The 16,486-nt window shown below is 54.9% G+C and overlaps 2 protein-coding genes across 3 annotated transcripts in view; both read left to right on the top strand.

Moving 5' to 3' along the window:
• The first annotated feature begins 1,192 nt into the window (after positions 1–1,192).
• ASCL5 (achaete-scute family bHLH transcription factor 5) lies at positions 1,193–3,070 on the top strand. Its single transcript, XM_060644061.2, has one exon. The coding sequence runs from the start codon at positions 1,851–1,853 to the stop codon at positions 2,421–2,423; it is 573 nt and encodes a 190-aa protein (XP_060500044.1). The 5' UTR covers positions 1,193–1,850; the 3' UTR covers positions 2,424–3,070.
• An 862-nt stretch (positions 3,071–3,932) lies between these two features.
• Positions 3,933–16,486, top strand: part of CACNA1S (calcium voltage-gated channel subunit alpha1 S) — a 65,541-nt gene continuing 52,987 nt past the window's right edge. For both annotated transcript variants that reach the window (XM_078441106.2, XM_060644060.3), the window contains exons 1-2: positions 3,933–4,179; positions 5,918–6,023. In XM_078441106.2, the coding sequence (XP_078297232.2) occupies positions 4,028–4,179; positions 5,918–6,023 (258 nt within the window). In that variant the 5' untranslated portion in view covers positions 3,933–4,027. The remainder of the gene's footprint in view (positions 4,180–5,917; positions 6,024–16,486) is intronic.

The raw sequence follows: 16,486 nt of genomic DNA, 5'->3' as shown, positions 1-16,486 counted from the left end.
GGAGTGAGGTCAGGAATGAGCAGAGAGTGGTCCTGATAAAGCTGGGAGTCTGTTTGAGAGAGGTTTTCTAGAACAAAAGAGGGGGAAGCCCTGAAAGGCTGCTGGGCAGGGAAGGGATATGTGAATTTGTCCTGATGTCTGACACATTTGCTTCCGCTTTTGAGAGCAGATGCAAGTCTCCACGGCACTTGGGATCGCTGTTGAGTTTTCCTGGTTTTCATTCAGCACGGAGGGCAGAGCTCACTGGGGACAGAGTTGGGACCCAATGAAGGACAAAGATGAGCAAGTGTGGGCCACCTGGGTGGCTCAGTCGGTTAAGCGTCCGACTTCGGCTCAGGTCGTGATCTCACAGTCTGTGGGTTTGAGCCCCGTGTCGGGCTCTGTGCTGACAGCTCAGAGCCTGGAGCCTGCTTCGGATTCTGTGTCTCCCTCTTTCTGCCCCTCCCCAGCTCATGCTCTGTCTCTCTCTCTCTCTCAAAAATAAATAAAAACGTTAAAAATAAACAAATAAAGCTTTTAAATTCCAGTGAGTTAACATACTACACTCGGTGCTCATCACAAGTGCCCTCCTTAATCCCCATCACCTATTTCACCCATCCCCCACCCACCCCCCTGTGGTAACCGTCAGTTTTGTCTCTATAGCTAAGAGTCTCTTTCTTACTTTGCTCCTCTCTCTCTCTTTCCCTTTGTTTGTTTTGTTTCTTAAATTCCATACATGAGTGAAACCATATGGCATCTGTCTTTCTCTGACTGATTTCATTTAGCATTATACTCCCTAGATCCATCCGTGTTGTTGCAAATGGCAAGATGTCGTTCTTTTTTGTGCCCGAGTAATATTCCAGTGTGTGTGTGTGTGTGTGTGTGTGTGTGTGTGTGTGTGTGTGTCTTCTTTATCCATGCATCTATCAATGGACACTTGGGCTTTCCCCATAATTTGACTATTGTAGATAATACTGATATATATATCTGGTGCACCTATCCCTCTGAATTGTATTTTTGTGTTCTTTAGGTAAATACCTACTAGTGTGATTGCTGGATTGTAGGGTCATTGGGCACTTTTTATAAGCCAGGCCCAGGGTTGTTTGTTTTGTGGGGTTTTTTGGTATATTTTTTTCTCATTTGATTCTCCCATATTATTAACCTCCAGTGAGGGATATTTAAATTTCCACATGTGGAAACCATGACCCAGAGAGGCCCCCCAACCATGAAGGGATGAACGCAGGGCTGAACCCTGCTCTCCGTATATCGTCTTCAGCAGCCACACTGCCTCCCCTCATAGTGCTTACATCCCCTTTGAGGATGGGGGTAACACAAAGAAGCCCATCATAGAAAGCCTTTCCTAACTGATGTGTTCACTCTCCTCTTCTTTAGAAACATGTCCCTGAGCTGAGCGGGCACACTCCTAACAGCAGCCGGCGGTTTGCAGCCCAGGCAGCCGGGGGATCCCCAAGGCCGTGAGGAACAAGAACCAGAATGGAGCCCCAGGGTTAGTGCCCGCGGGAGGTGCGCATGCTGGGCTCAGGAGGGAGCGGGGTGCAGAGGCCTGCCGTCCTGCCCACATGGGCGCCCCGGAAGAGGGCAGGGGTCCCCAGAGTTGTGCAGCGCCACTACTGGACTGGAGAGGGTGCCTGCTGAGTCCCTGCGAGGAGCCCCGCTAGGCCGCAACGATGACTGCTGTTTGGGACACCTCGGAGGCCATCCCACAGGGCAAAGAGAAGCCCTAACCGATCCTCGTACCCCAGGGCCGTGGCTGGCGATGTGACTCATCCCCGTGGTCAGGGCGGCGCAGACCCCAGGCAGGGGCGATTCCCGGGGAGGGTCTCACTCTGGGTCCAGCTCCACGCGGCACCATGAACAATAACTTCTGCCGGGCCCTGGTGGACCGGCGGTCCCTGGCGCCCCCCAGCTGCATGCAGTTGGGCGTCGTGCCCCCTCCGCGCCGGGCGCCCCTGCCCCCCGCCGAGCCCCTGGGCAACGTGCCCTTGCTGCTGTACCCAGGCCCGGCCGAGCCGCAGTATTACGACGCCTACGCGGGCGTGTTCCCCTACGTGCCCTTCCCCGGTGCTTTCGGGGTGTACGATTACCCCTTCGAGCCCGCCTTCATCCAGAAGCGCAACGAGCGCGAGCGGCAGCGGGTCAAGTGCGTCAACGAGGGCTACGCGCGCCTCCGCGGCCACCTCCCGGGCGCCCTGGCGGAGAAGCGGCTCAGCAAGGTGGAGACCCTGCGCGCCGCCATCCGCTACATCAAGTACCTGCAGGAGCTGCTGAGCGCGGCCCCCGACGGCGCGCAGCCCGCGGGCTCCCCGTCCGACTGCCCGGGCGACGGCGAGGCCCGGGGGCCCGCCTCCCTGGTGCCCGAGTCGTCCGAGTCTTCCTGCTTCTCCTCCTCGCCTTTCTTTGAGTCGGAGGAATCCAGCCACTGATCGGGGATAGAGGGGGCACCACAGAGACCGGAGGAGCCCCGTCGGAGCAGTGAGGGCGCCGGGCCCCGGGAAGTTGCGGGTGCGCGCCGCGCCAGCTCCAGGCCTCAGGAGGGCAGCCCGGGACGGCCGTCCCTGGATGGGTCTCCGTCTCCGCTTCAGCCCGCGGCGGGGTGGTGCACAACCCGCCGTGGTGGCCCTGCCCCGTCCTCTGTCGCCACAGGCGCAACCCTGTGTCTGCGACTCCCTAGGAGGCCAGCCGGTCTTTGGTTTGGATGAGCCGTGCCCTTGCCGTCCACGAGATGGCCTCAAACACTAGCGTCCACTTTGGGAGCTGGCTTGCCACCCCCGCCTCCCACCCCACCTCGAGAGGAACCCAGAGGCCGCGGCGGAGGCCAGACTACTGCTTGCCCTCGGCCGAGATCGAGATCAGACTTGGGAAGAAGCCCAGAGAGGGCCTTGGTGGCGCCGTCTGGCTTCCCTGATGGAGGGCTAGGATCCACCCCCAGCCCTAACCTCCTGGTGTAGCCTTTTCATATTTCCCACCCCCCGAGGTTGTGTGAGGACTGTGTTTTTTCCCTTCAGCCTGTATCCCTCTGTGGGCAGTGGGACCATATGGCACAGTGTTTGTACCAAGAGGCTAAATAAAAGATTTGTTGGGTTTTGTGATTCCAGCTCATCGTCTACCCCCACGTGCTTTGGTGCCCCTCTCGCATTCCCATTCGCAGCTCAGAGCACTTCCTGTGGGCGGTGTGGGGTGTTCTGTTAGCTTGTGCATTCAACTAACATTGACAGAGCTTTGTGTATACCAGGGAGGGTATCTGGGCGGGGCCAGAGTCCCAGGCATGAGACACAACCCTTGTGCAGTTAGGCGCTGAGGGCTTGGGGGAGAAGCCCACGAGGCGCACAGTCTCTGCACAGTGCTGCAGGGGCTGTGCCTGAAGCGTTCATGTTCAAGGTTCTAATGGGGAGCCTTCCATCCCAGTGTGGAGGCGTTAGCTTTCCCTGACATGGGGTGTGCATGGGGTGGGGGGGACTGAACTCTAGCAGCAGGGACTGAGATGGGAGGGGGTGCGGTGTAGTCATGCCGAACTAGGCCACCCAGCACCTTTTCTGGACGGTGTCAAGGGGCTAGGGAGCGAGGTGTGGGGTGGGGTACTAATCTTGGCAGCAGGGAGCCAGTCTGAAGTTCGGGGCTCCCCATCATAGGCCATCCCCTTCTTGAACCCTCGATTGCCCCAGCCTCGAAGCCCTCCATCCTGTCGCCCGCCGCCCCCATCCCAGGCCCGTGTGAAAGTTCCTTCCGCCACCCCCCTACCAACCTCCTCAGGGACGTATTGGGATGTCACTGGCTGGGCTGGGAAGGAATGACAGCTGCCTGGCCTCAGGAGCTCAGGCCAGGCAGCGGGGAGCCGAGCGGAGGCTAATTTTACTTGCTGGGAGCAGGGGGAGTAATCCTCCTGCCCACGCCCACGGCTGGCTCAGCAGGGCACGCTTGGCCCAGCAGGCTCAGCCGGTCCAGTCCCCAAGGCTGGGGCGCTGGGGACACAGGAAGGAGAGGGCAGCGGGGTGGGGGAACAGGAGACCGCGAGACTGCCAGGGGAGCTATGGAGCCATCCTCACCCCAGGATGAGGGCCTGAGGAAGAAACAGCCCAAGAAGCCCGTTCCTGAGATTCTGCCAAGGCCACCCCGGGCCTTGTTCTGCTTGACCCTCCAGAACCCCCTGAGGAAGGCCTGCATCAACATCGTGGAATGGAAGTATCCTTTAGGGTCCCCAGGGTATCAGGGAGAGCGCGTGTAATGTGGGAGAGGGAGACCGGGTATGGGCACAGATCACGAGATTGGGGGCCGGGGAGACTGGGGGCTTGGAGATGGGGCGAACTCCACAGAATGACATAAGGAGCCTTTGGGAAGGAAGCCTTCAGTTGAGGGGGAAGGGAGCGGCAGAACTCTCGAGGCTCCTGAGGCCTGAGTGCACCGCCCAAGGCCCAGTGACAGCCCTAGGACCATCTACAACAGGAGCCAGGGTTGGGGGAGGGCGGTTCACAGGTGTGCCCAAGTCACATTGTCATGGGGCTCCCCTGCGGGGTTCGAAGCAACAGTCTCATTTTGACACAGGCTAGGAGAGAAAAAAGTGGCGGCCTCTGTAAGAAAATTCTCCCCCTTGGTGGGAGAGTGTGAAAGCAAAGAGATTGCTGGGTGAGGGGAGGCTGGCTGGGGCTGGAGTTGGGGGAGAAATGGCCTTGAACAAAGGGCTGCTGTGAGGGGCTCCCGGCAGTGGCTAAGAGGCCTGGCAGTTTTAGCTCAGACATACCAGCCTGGGGCCAGGGACTTGCGATCCCTTTCTATGTTTGCAGTAGCTCTGAGGGGAAGACTGATGAAAATATCTGGGTTATTTGGGGAAGGGAGGAAGGAGATTGGGGGGAGGGGCTATGTCAAGTGCCTTCTCAGAGAGAGGTCAGGAATATTTGAAATATTTCTGTAGGGTTCTGGAAGACTAGGCTCCCACCAGCTGTTCCCTAGAAGAAAGGAGAATAAGGGATAATTGGAAAGATAAGAAAAACATGGGGCCGGTTGGAATAGTTGGGGTCGGCGTCAGCTCTGCTCCCCACAGCTGCACCTGGTGACGTGGAACCTCTCGCTGCCTCTCCCTGTGGCCCGTCTCCCGTGAGATCGGGTTTCCCCGGGTGGGTTTTCTCTCCTCCAACCTCTGCTCCTCCACGCCTCCTCCTCTGCTGGCCTCTGCCCCTGTGGCCAGCCTCTTCTCAAACACTGGAGGGAAGAGAGTGGGGTTGTCAGTCCAGACCCTCTCCACAAGCGTGCCTCCCACCCCACAACCTGTCCCCACCTCCACCACTGACCACGCCCCTCCTTCCCTTTCCCTCCTCTCCTTCCACACCCGCTTTCCAATGGCTCAGCCTATCCGGTTGGCTGTACGGCTCACCCACAAGGAATGGGCATGGGGTGCCCCCTGGAAACCGGCCCCCGTGAAGCGGTGGGTGAGCCTGGAAGGGAGGGGTGAGTGAGTGCGAGTAGGAGCACGGCTGCTCAGTTGGGTTATCTAGTCCTTCCTCTGGCTGCAAGGCTCGTGTGCTATCTCGGCAGCCTCCCCTTTCCCTGTCCTGCCCTGTGGATACTCAGCCCCCAGCCTCCCTTGCCAGTTCTCCGAGTGGGCCCCCCAGGTTGTCTGGCCGGAATCTCAGAAGGTCATGGCTCCTCAGGAGCAGGGCAGGTAGGGTTGGGGGATGGGCAGGCGTTTACAGCGGAGCATTAAGACTCCAGCCAGGAACCAGAGCTTCGAGGTCCCAGCAGGTCTAAATGGAAGTCACCTGTTCCGGAGGAGAATGTACAACCCGCAGGAGAGCAGGGAAGGAGCAACATGGGCCCATCAGCCTGGCTTTACATTCCTAGTCCAGATGGACCTTCAGGGCTCTGGTCCCCTTGACTGCACCAATCCGACGCCTCACTCGAGGGCTCTCCTTAACCCTGGCACCAGACCCTTCGAGACAATCATCTTGCTCACCATCTTCGCCAACTGTGTGGCCCTGGCTGTGTACCTGCCCATGCCTGAAGATGACAACAACACTCTCAACCTTGGTCTGGTAAGACAGGTCTTCCCACCCCCCTCCTGTGGGCCTGCAGCCCCAGGCTCAGGGAGGCCCCCCTGGTGAACGGCATGCTGGTGGATGATGCCAGAGCCTCAGTCTAGCTCCCAGCCACCTGCAGGGCTGGCTGAGTGACTCAAGAGCTTTGCAGGCTACACCTGCTAATTCTGGATTCTGTAATATTACCATCCAGCCCTGAGCAAGGGCCCAGGCACTGTGCTGGGCATCTGATGAGAGTGAGCTTCTAAAATCCTCCCGGCAACCCCATAAAGTAGTCCCATTTGACAGATGTGGAAACTGAGGCTTAGTAAGGTCAGCTCCTGAGCAATGGAGGCAGAAGGCTAGTTTCCCTTTCCTGGATATAAGCCAGAAGAAACTTGCTTCCTGGGAGAGTGGGATCTAGGAATCCCAAGAGACCACGTTTTAGACCTCTATACCACTTTTCTCCTCACCCCTTCACCAGTAACACGGACACAGAACCATAAAATGCCAGATCTAGGAGGGATTTGTCCTATCTTCTCCCTGCCTCACTGGTTTGTGGATGAGAAAATGGAGCCCTAGGGAGTAAAAGGGCTGATTTTACTCAACAGCTAGAGAATAGTAAGCATGGTTACCATTTGTCGTGTGCTTACTAGATGCCAGGTTCTATGCTAAATATTTTACATTATTGTCTTACTTAATCCGCAGAAGTATCCCTGTGAGGTAACAACATTAAAGCCATGTAAAAGACAAGGCAACTGAGGCAGAGAGTTTGGGTACCTTGCTCGGGATCACCCCACATGCAGGTCCTGCCCATAGGGTCTCAAACTCAGGCCTCTCTGACTTGAGGGCCTGCCTTTGTGACAGCTGTGTTGCTAATGTGGTAACAGCATGAAGACTTCTAGGGGAATCCCTCACAGAAACAGTGCTCTCAGGCCCACGAGGGGACAGGACAATGGACCCGCCATTTCAACAGGTTTTTTCCTGCATTTATACCACGGGGGAGGAGGGGGGGGGAGGGCAATTAACATGCATCCAGGGCCTGAAACAAAGGTATTTCTCTTTGCCTCTCCTTTATGCCGGTTTCCATGGGAATCTATCTTGAGCTGGCGAGAAGCTGGGATTTTAAGTGTGTGCTTGGCTATAAACAGAAAAAACTCTGAGCTCCTGCGTGTGGAAGGAAAGTGAGACAAAATGTGGGCAGGACTGCAACTGAGGCTGGGAGGGGCCTTCCACAAGGCAGACCCAGTGTTCAGTGTTCCTGAATCTAGGAGGGCTCTGGGTCCACCCCACTCTTCAGGACTTCATATCTGGGGGCCTTAGTTTTATTTCAACTCCTTAAGAAGTTGGTTACTTTCAAAAGAAATTGCCCTCTGGAGGTTATTAAATTACGCCTTACTGGGTCTGTCCTCTTCCATCTTGAAACAAAATGGCTGCCCTAACAATTTCACGCAGTCCTGTGTGCTTTTCCCTTTAGCTTGTGGGCTGGAGTTACAACGCCTCGGGTAAGGTCTAGAGTGCATAAACACAGGATGATAAATTACCTGGAAGAGGAAGAACTAACCAGAAACCTTTCCAAAGCAGCGAATACCCCTCAACTGTCAAAGTTGGACAGGCTATTAATAGTCAGTGAGGGATCCTGATCTGATCCCTTTGGGGTAAAGTCCAGAGAGGGTAGGTGATGCTCAAAGTCACACAGCCAGCTTCTAGCGGTGGATTCCTCACTCCTACTTGTCAATTATATGTTCATCTCTGCATAATCCAGCAGGAGGAAAATGAGAGGAGTTAGACCAGAAGGACGGGAAATCAGACATTTATCTCTCTCTTACCCTATTGCCTGCTTTTGTAGGTATCTGAGAAAGGTTAGGGACTTCCCAGTCATCCAAAATAACCCATATTTTTTAAGAAGGGAGTCCCAAGGACCAATTCTTCATTAGCATTCTCACTCATTTTACAAATATTTATTTAGTGCCCATTATATCCCTGGTACATACTGGGGATAAGATTGGGAACCAAGTAGACCTAGTTTCTGTCTTCACGGGCCTTAATTAATTAAACCAATTAAAATGATGATAATTAAACCAGTTACACAAGTATCTGAATTGAAAAGGGAAATCTATAAGGTTTGGGACACTATGATATTGCACTGGAGGAAAACCTATTCCCTCCCAGAGGATGGGATGTTTTCCCTGAGATGTGAAGGACGAGGACAGGGCCAACTTTCATGTGCATGTGACCTGTGCAGTCCCTCCGGGGCCTGCATTCAGAAGGACCCCATGGTTGGGGTTTAATGATCCGTGGGTATGGCACTGAAAATTTAAATAATTTCATCTCTAAATCCATATTTTGTGAGCGAAGACCAGTGAGATCATGGTACATGCATGAGTAGCTTGGAGCCACGGCTCACTCACATTTCGCCCTCTGCCACCTCCTATCCCCTTCCCACCTCAAAAGACAGACACCGCTCATTCTCTCCCTGCCGGTGCCCTGGGCCAGGGTCAGGGTTGGATACATGCGGTCTATCTTCGGTGTCTCAAGACAGGGCATGGCAATGGCTGTCCCCACCCTGGGCTGACGGTTCCGCGGCCCATTCAGCGAATGATCGCCGGGTGGAGCCTGTGGCTGATCCCTCGACCACATCAAGCACACAGACATCCCCTGTGTCTCTTGGAGCAGAGGTGGCCATATCCACCCTTGTGTGCTTCCTTCCTGTCCACCTTGGGTGGAGGCAGCAAGCCCGTGGGAAGGGAGATGCCTGTCTCCACTTTCCCACCTCTGGCCGAGACACAGGATGTCTGGCTGCTGGATGGTGTGTGTGGGGGGAACCTGGCAGCTGGTGGGAGAAGCCTGGAGGAGGTCATGGAGGAGGACGGGAGTGCCTGTGAGGGTCTGCCCTTGTGCCTTACAACATTAAATAGGCAATAAAAAACCAAAAACCACCATGACAGATTGAAAAAGAAACCATGGACGGAAGGAAAAAGCTTTGCATTTTGATACCTTCAATGGCATTTATTTCCGACTTTTTGGACAAAGGGCCCTACAGTTTTTCATTTCGTACTGGGCCTGTCGATCATGTAGCTGGTCCTGGAGGGGAGGGGTCGGGGCACCGGGGAGAGGTTATAGAAGGCTCAGCAGGGAAGCCCCATGAGCAAAGGGCTGGAGGCAAGAGATTGAGAGAGGAGTTTGGGACTTAGAAGAATCTCTCAAGCTACCATGTAGAGGGTAGACTGGAACGCGGTACGATGTGGGAAGCAGGGAGAGGGAGGAAGAGGTCATGAAGTTGTCCAGGCAGGAAACAGGGGAGACTAGACTTGAGGCATGATGCATAAGAGGGTGACGTTGAGAGACAGGAGACGGCTCAGTGGGACCTGGTGACTGCGGGATGTAGGGACGGACGCATGGGGGAGGGGAAGAAGACAAGGATGACACTTGGGTTTCAGAGTGGGTGCCAGAGCAGATGGCGGTATCACTTACCAAGACAGGCAACACCGGGGGAGGAGCAGGCCGAGGTGGGAGGGAGGGCTACAGTGATTTTAATTTCCGACACGTGGAGATACAGGTGCCCACGTTCACCGGGCAATGGGCTTTGCAGGTCTGAGCATTTGATGGGTGAGAGGTGGGGGGCAGGGCTGGTCAGGGGGCAGGAAGGGCTTCCCACGGTTGACTTGTGTGCAAACAGAGTCAGGGGGCAGCTGGAACCCCCGATTGTGGGAAAGAAATCCTGACACTTGTCCGTGAAGCAGGCTCCCGTGGAAGGTCTGGGTGCTTCTCCAGGAGCTTTCTCCTACTCTCCATCTCCTTCCCCCCTGCTTTCGCTGCAGGTGATGGACTGGTGCTGAAGTACCCCCCCCCCCCCCGACTCTGCCTGTTCTGTGTCAGTGGGGAAACCTGGGTCCTCCCTGAACAGAAGGGGAAACTGAGGCCCTTGCCCAGAGAGGGCAGGGGAGTTCTGGGGAGACACAGTGGGTCAGAGGATGGCAAGAAGAAGATCCAGGATGCTCATGTCTTGGCCAGCTATGTAGCATCATGGCGGAGGGGGAAATGGTCTCTGAAATCAGCCAGGTTGGGGAAGCAGCGTGGTGGTTAAGAATGGGTCCTAGGGCTACAATGTATGTTTTCTTTTTTTTATAAAAATTTTTTTTAATGTTTTTATTTATTTTTGAGACAGAGAGAGAGAGACAGAGCATGAGCAGGGGAGGGGCAGACAGAGAGGGAGACACAGAATCCGAAGCAGGCTCCAGGCTCTGAGCTGTCAGCACAGAGCCCGATGCGGGGCTCTAACCCACGAACTGAGAGATCATGAGCTGAGCCGAAGTTGGACACTTAACCGACTGAGCCACCCAGGAGCCCCTACAATGTATGTTTTCTAGTCCAGAACCATTGATATACTAGCTGTGTGATCTTGGGCATGTTATTTAACTTCTTTGCACCCTAGGTCCCCTCATTTGTAAGATGGGGATGACATCATACACTTCAGAGAAGTTACTAGATGAGGCACCACTGTGCCTCAGAGTGGGCTCCCCAGTCACCAAGCCCTGATCCCAGAGACCCTTGGGTTGTTCTAGGGTATGACCAAAGGAGTATTTCAGATAAAAAAATTCCCCTTTCCTCCACCCACTGTCTGTCCCTGATGTCTCTTTAATGCTTCATTTTCACTCCTTGAAACATCCAGCTTATCTGAATGGCTTTCCTGGCCACCCCCAACCCCATCCTGCAGCAAACTGTCGTCGTCCTCCTCCTCCTCCTCCTCTTCCTTGACAGCAACATCTGGTATTTGTCGAACATTTGCATCGTACAGGTTCTGTTCTAATGCTTTATATGCATTATCTCATGTATTGCCCACAACAGCCCCACAAGGCAGGTAGTACTACTTTTCTCCTTTTTACAGAAGAATAAACTGAGGCACAGAGACTGGGTGCACATACCCGCTCGGCTATCTGGGCGGGCCCGTACCCTTTGTGGGGCATCTTGATGTGGCCTTCTGGACAGCGGAGGACAGAGGATGATGACCATCCCTGCTCCCCTGGGGACTGGTACAGGAAGGCGTCCCACGAGAGCAGCCCCCAGCCCCTCACTGTAAGTCTGCTTTCTCCTGATTGTGAAGCTGTTGCCTGCCCAGGCCAGAATGGACACACAGAGCATCCAGCCCGAGGCTCTGCCTGGGCTGGACTCCTCTTGCCCAAGAGAGAAGCCTGCCTTAGGCTTAGGAAGCCTGTGTCTAACACAGCCCTGTCCCGGAATTCTCCCTGGAGAGTAAAAGCCTAGGGATGCGGGACACAGAGGGGCACTGCTTGTCAGCGAAGCAGGAGGAGAGAAGAGACACAGAGTCACCACTGGGGCCAGCAAAAGGGCAGTGAGATGTCCAAGGGCAGCTGGAAGCCAAGACCAGAGTGCAGTGCCCTAGACCCTGAACCCAAACCAAGACCTTCTAAAGCCAGCTCTGCCCCTTGAAGCCCCACTTGCTCCCTGAGGTCTGAAGCAACGCTGATCCTAGGAGGTCCCCCTGCCTGAGTTAAAGGGGACTTTGGGAGGGTCACCATTCCAACCTAGACCGGCCCGAGGGGACCCACATGGAAAAGCAACAAGAGTCACAGTTACTAATTACTGGGCACAGACTGGAAACTGATTGCTCGGGCTACATTATCTCACTTCGGCCACAGAGCAATCCTGTGTCCAAGGAGACTTTTCAATCAGTGCAAACATGACTGATTACAATAAAGAAGGAACACACGTTAAAGATCAGTTCCCCTCAGCCCAAACAGGAGGGTAAAGCTGATTCAAAGAGAATTAGCGGAACAGAAGTATATGATAGTGGAGAAAGAAATGATGGAATAAAATTGCCAGGTTGGTTATCAAGCTAGCTGACGTCCACCGGGCAGTAAAATAGTAACCTACTGGGGTTATCTTTTCTAGCAGGCAGAAATCATTTGCAGCTCTACAGGACAGAACAGTGAGAGGGGAACCAGTATATTCTCCCAGGTCAATGGTTTCCAAGGGCGAGGGAAAGGAGGGACAGTTTGGTGGGGACCGTGCCCACACTACTGGCATCTACTGGTAGAGGCCAGGGATGCTGCTAAGCATCCTGCAAAGCACAGGAGGGCCCCCTCCCACCAAAAAAGAGTTATCCAGCTTGAAATGTGAATAAGGCTGGGGCTGATAAACTTTGTCCTAGATAATTAAATAATCCTTGGCCAGGCCTGTTATGAAATGCTCCAACATGGCGTTACAAGGACGCGGTGACCTCCGTTTGCCTGATTTCTAAGTTCTGGATGATTTTTGGTAGCACCAGTCGGGTAGGCCTTGGTGCTGCCCAGCACAGGGCCAGGCCAGCGGGATTCGGCCTTTCAGCCTGTCCCTGGCACCCCCGGCCTCCCTGTCCCTGGACCTTTGAGAGCACTGCGCCCACCCCTGCCACCCCTCCCGTGTCAGCAGACTCGGCCAGGCCCCTGGTACATTCCTGGGGTTCCGGTTGCCGTGTGGTCTTATGCACAAGGCTGCAGCCTAAGCCTCTGGCAAGCAGGGCAGTTGTTTTTTTATAGGGTTTGGAATGTGCCCGCCAACTCCCGCGGCCAGCAGCCCACTCTACGCACCATCTGGGGAGGCTCCGGCCTCAGATGGACCCTGGCTCTGGCCTTGCCCTTCAGAGATCCGGGACCTGTTGGGCACCGGTGACCGAGCCTGGGTCACCGTACGAGGGTCTGGCAAAGTACAATCAAAGCCTGCCTTTCAGCCTCACCTCGGAGCCTGCCCTGTCCCACTGCAGGGACTCTGCTCCCCTTCTGGGGCGTTAGCACTCCCCACCCCTCGTCTGCACCCCTCACATGAGGGCAGGGCTGAGGACGGGGAGGTAGTAGTGAACAACGAAAGCTTTGAAGGAAACTTGGGCACCCTATGGGGGAGTCATGGGGAACGTGAGGTTTCAAGTCAGACAAACCTGCCTCCACCCTGGACTTTGGCTGGCAGCTTCCTAAGCTCTCTGAGCCTCAGTCACCTCACCAGGGACCACGATGGGTCCTTTCAGAACTCTTACATTGATGAGGGCGAGGGCATCATGTCCCACACAACACGGGAGTTGTTCAGTTGTCATTCTTTTCCTTCCCTGCCTGACCAGCACTCACAGACCACAGCCAAGGGGCAAGGGCAGACCTGGGCCGGGGCGGGGGAGGCAGGGGCAGGCAGGATCTGAGACCAGCATGGCCTAGTGGTTGGGACCACTGACCCTGGAATTAACCTGTCTGGATTCACATTATGGCTCTGCCACATAGCAGCTGTGTGACCCCAGAGAAATCACATAACCTCTCTGTGCTTCAGTTTCCTTATCTGTAAAATGAGGGTAGGAGTACCTCCCTTGCACGGTTCCCGTGAGATTGAAATGTAATGTATGTGGCTAGGATATAGCCTGGCACATACATGGGTACTTAATAAACCTCAGCGAATAGCTAATATTATCATGATTACCCGAGACAGTACTGGTCTCCCACCCTCTCGCATGGTGGGCTTTCCCCTCGTCCCCCCTCCATCACCTCCACTACAAGCGTGCGGCTCCTCCTGCTACCCTCAGCTCCACGGTCTTGCTAGGGTAGAAAGCCCTGGCATTTCTGACCCCCCTAGACCGGGGGGAGCCCGGTTCTCCCCTGTGGGAAGGGAGGGGGGAAGTATGATGGCAGGAGAGACCCACTCAGATCACATCTAGTTGGGTAAGACTCCATCGGCCTAAATATAGCCACGTTCCTCACTCCTCAATGGGTCATTTTCCAAACCTGGAGGCTGAGGTGGTCATGGAGACACATGCCAGGACCCTGGATACCCCTTGAATGGTGTGGCCACCGGCCACCAGGCTGGCTTAGCAGAAAAGCCGTTGACTCAGTCCCAGCAGGTGGGACTAGCCCTTTGGGCCTCGGGCACCCGGCTTCCCTCTCTGAGCCCAACTCTCTTCATCTGGGAAGTAGGAAAAACAGCGTAGCAGGACTGAACCTTCGTCCACAACTAAGGTGCTCAGGAAATGTCATCCTTTTTCCTAGAAATCGACTTTAATCTGGATTCTGAGCCCATGTCCCTCTGGATGGGGAGAGCTTCACCTGTAGTTATTCTTGGGTTAGGGTTAGTCGGCCTGCCTGCCCTGGCCTGGAGCCAGGCCTGTGTCTCAGGCAGTGCTAAGGGCCTGGGGTCACCAGTGCTCTGTCCGCCCTGGAGGAGACCTGTTTTTCCAGTCCCACATTCCCCTCAGGTTCACCCTCCACTGTCTCCATGCAAAGTTTAAGGGGCAGGAATCCTTGGCAAGGTGAGACCCTGCTTTCCTGGGGCTCCCTGGGGCCTCTTCCCCGACCCTGCCACATCTTTAGGGCACTATGAGGACACAGACCCCAGACCAGATCTAACATTGGGGCCTCTCGGCCCTGGGGTGAGTCTCTGTTTCACTTGTGAGTCAGCCCTCTCTCTTCAACCCCTTTTTCCACATGGTGGGTTCAGGCTTAGAAAACAAAGGCCTGGGGCCCTGGCCCAAACGTCTCCTGGGGCAGGAGGCCCAGCACTGCTGTCTGCTTCAGGGAGCGAGAAAGGGGATGAATCCGGGAGGAAAACAATCATTAATGTCATGAAAGTATCTCATAACCGCAGCACCCACCAGCCTGCTGGGAACACTTACCGTGAGGCCCCCGGGCATGAAGGCATGTGCGAGGAGGCCCGCACGGAGCCCCGCCTCACCCAGCCTGTGCTCCCTACACACACACCGGGTTCCCTCTCCCTCCGCCAAACCCGCTTTGGCTCCTTGAAGCAAGTGTACCTTAAAGAGTTAACAACAACTATGAATGAATGGCCTCCCACCAGTAGGATTTGTATCCTAAGGGATCACCATGGGTTGAGCCTCAGGAAGGAGACTCAGGCACAGGAGATGAGGCCCGGCAGTGGCAGGAGGCCTCTGGCTCTTCTGTCAGCCCTGCTCTAGGCTATGGTTCTTTCTGAGCCCTCCAAGGGGGGCGCAGGGGGCCCGGGAGACTGGAGTCCAGTCCAGCCTTCCTGCAGGCTACAGTGTTGGGGCAGGGATATGGAGGGAGACGGTATGCTAACAGTTGCTTCTGTGGTCCCAGACAGGGTCCAGCCAGCTCCCACCCTCTTCCGTCAACGCCTAGCACATGCCAGTGGGGGGAGCAGGTCCGTGGCAGGACTGGCTGCCCCTCATAGATGGAGGATAGCCTGGAAATAGAGGCAGTAGGAGGGCGAGGGGACTGCAGTCTAACCCCTGCCTTTTCCAGCCCAGGACTTTGGGAGTGTCCAGCTCCAACGCCCCCAGGAACAGGTGCAAGGGCTGTGGTCGGGACCATACTCCGGGGAAGGCCAGTTAGAGGTCTGTCTGTGGAGAGACGAGAATTCTCTTGAAGGGGATTGTGGCAGTGAAGGCACTTGTAGGAAGCTGGCAACAAAGTTCGTCTCGCAAAGTCAGACTGGTTCACGGTCCTCCCGTGAGGTCAGGAGGGTCAGGGGATCAGCGCTGTCTCCCCTACTCTGGTCTCAGAGCCTGGGGTGTAGCGTCCCTCCTTAGGAATAGAGATCCCGAGGCTGCACCCGTATTGATTCGGCACCCATTTCCAGTGTGTACGTGGGGGGTTTTTCCCACACCACCAGGCAACTCTGACACCAGCCGGGTGAACCTACAATTCAAAAAAATTCTCACACTGTCTACCTGGATAGAACATCAGATCTCGCAGATGAAGGGCTCGGTCCTACAAGATTGCCACCACCATCCCCAACTTCAATAGCAAGTTCGGGTTGTTATCTGTGCTTCTGACGGACGGGCTGTGGATGGCAGGTTCCAACGACCTTCCCCTTGGGTCTGATTAATTTGCTAGAGTGGCTCACGCAGAGAAACAGTCTACTTACTAGATCACTGGTTCATTGTAAAAGAATATAACTCAGGTACAGCCAGATGGAAAAGGTGCACACCTTGACCTCAAGGTATGGGGGAAAAGGGCATGAAACTTCCATGCTTTCTGAATGCACCACTCTCCTTCCCCGCGTCTCCATTGTTCACCAACCCAGAAACTCTCTGAACCTGTCCTTCTGGGTTTTCATGGGGCTTTTTAGATAGGCACAGTTGATTACATCACTGGCCGTTGGTGATTGATCCAGCCTTTAACTCCTTTCCCCTCCCGGGAGGTTAAGGGGGTTGGACTGAAAGTTCCAACCTTTTAATGATAGGGTTGGTTCCTCTGGTGATGCGTCCCCAACCTTAGGTGAGTGCCTCAAGTCGTTACTCCGTTAACATAACAAAGACATCTTGGTCAACTCTCATCGCTTACGAAATTCCAAATGTTTTAGGAGCTCTGTGCCAAAGACCTTGAAGAAGAAATATACATTTCATGTTATAAATGCAATATCACAACCTCCCTTTAAATTACGTCGTAGGAGAGATGATGATTGTTGACTGCTTTTTTAATTCATTCAACAAACATTTCTTGGGCACTTGCCATGTGTCAGGAAGTACG

The sequence above is a fragment of the Panthera onca genome, chromosome F1 (assembly GCF_046562875.1).
Source record: "Panthera onca isolate mPanOnc1 chromosome F1, mPanOnc1 haplotype 2, whole genome shotgun sequence".
Lineage (NCBI taxonomy): Eukaryota > Metazoa > Chordata > Mammalia > Carnivora > Felidae > Panthera > Panthera onca.
Note: the sequence above shows the minus strand (reverse complement) of the source record. Positions and strands in the feature narration are given on the sequence as shown.

Excerpts from the sequence above, each read along its gene's own strand:
- ASCL5 (XM_060644061.2), top strand. The coding sequence starts at position 1,851 with ATGAACAATAACTTCTGCCGGGCCCTGGTGGACCGGCGGTCCCTGGCG.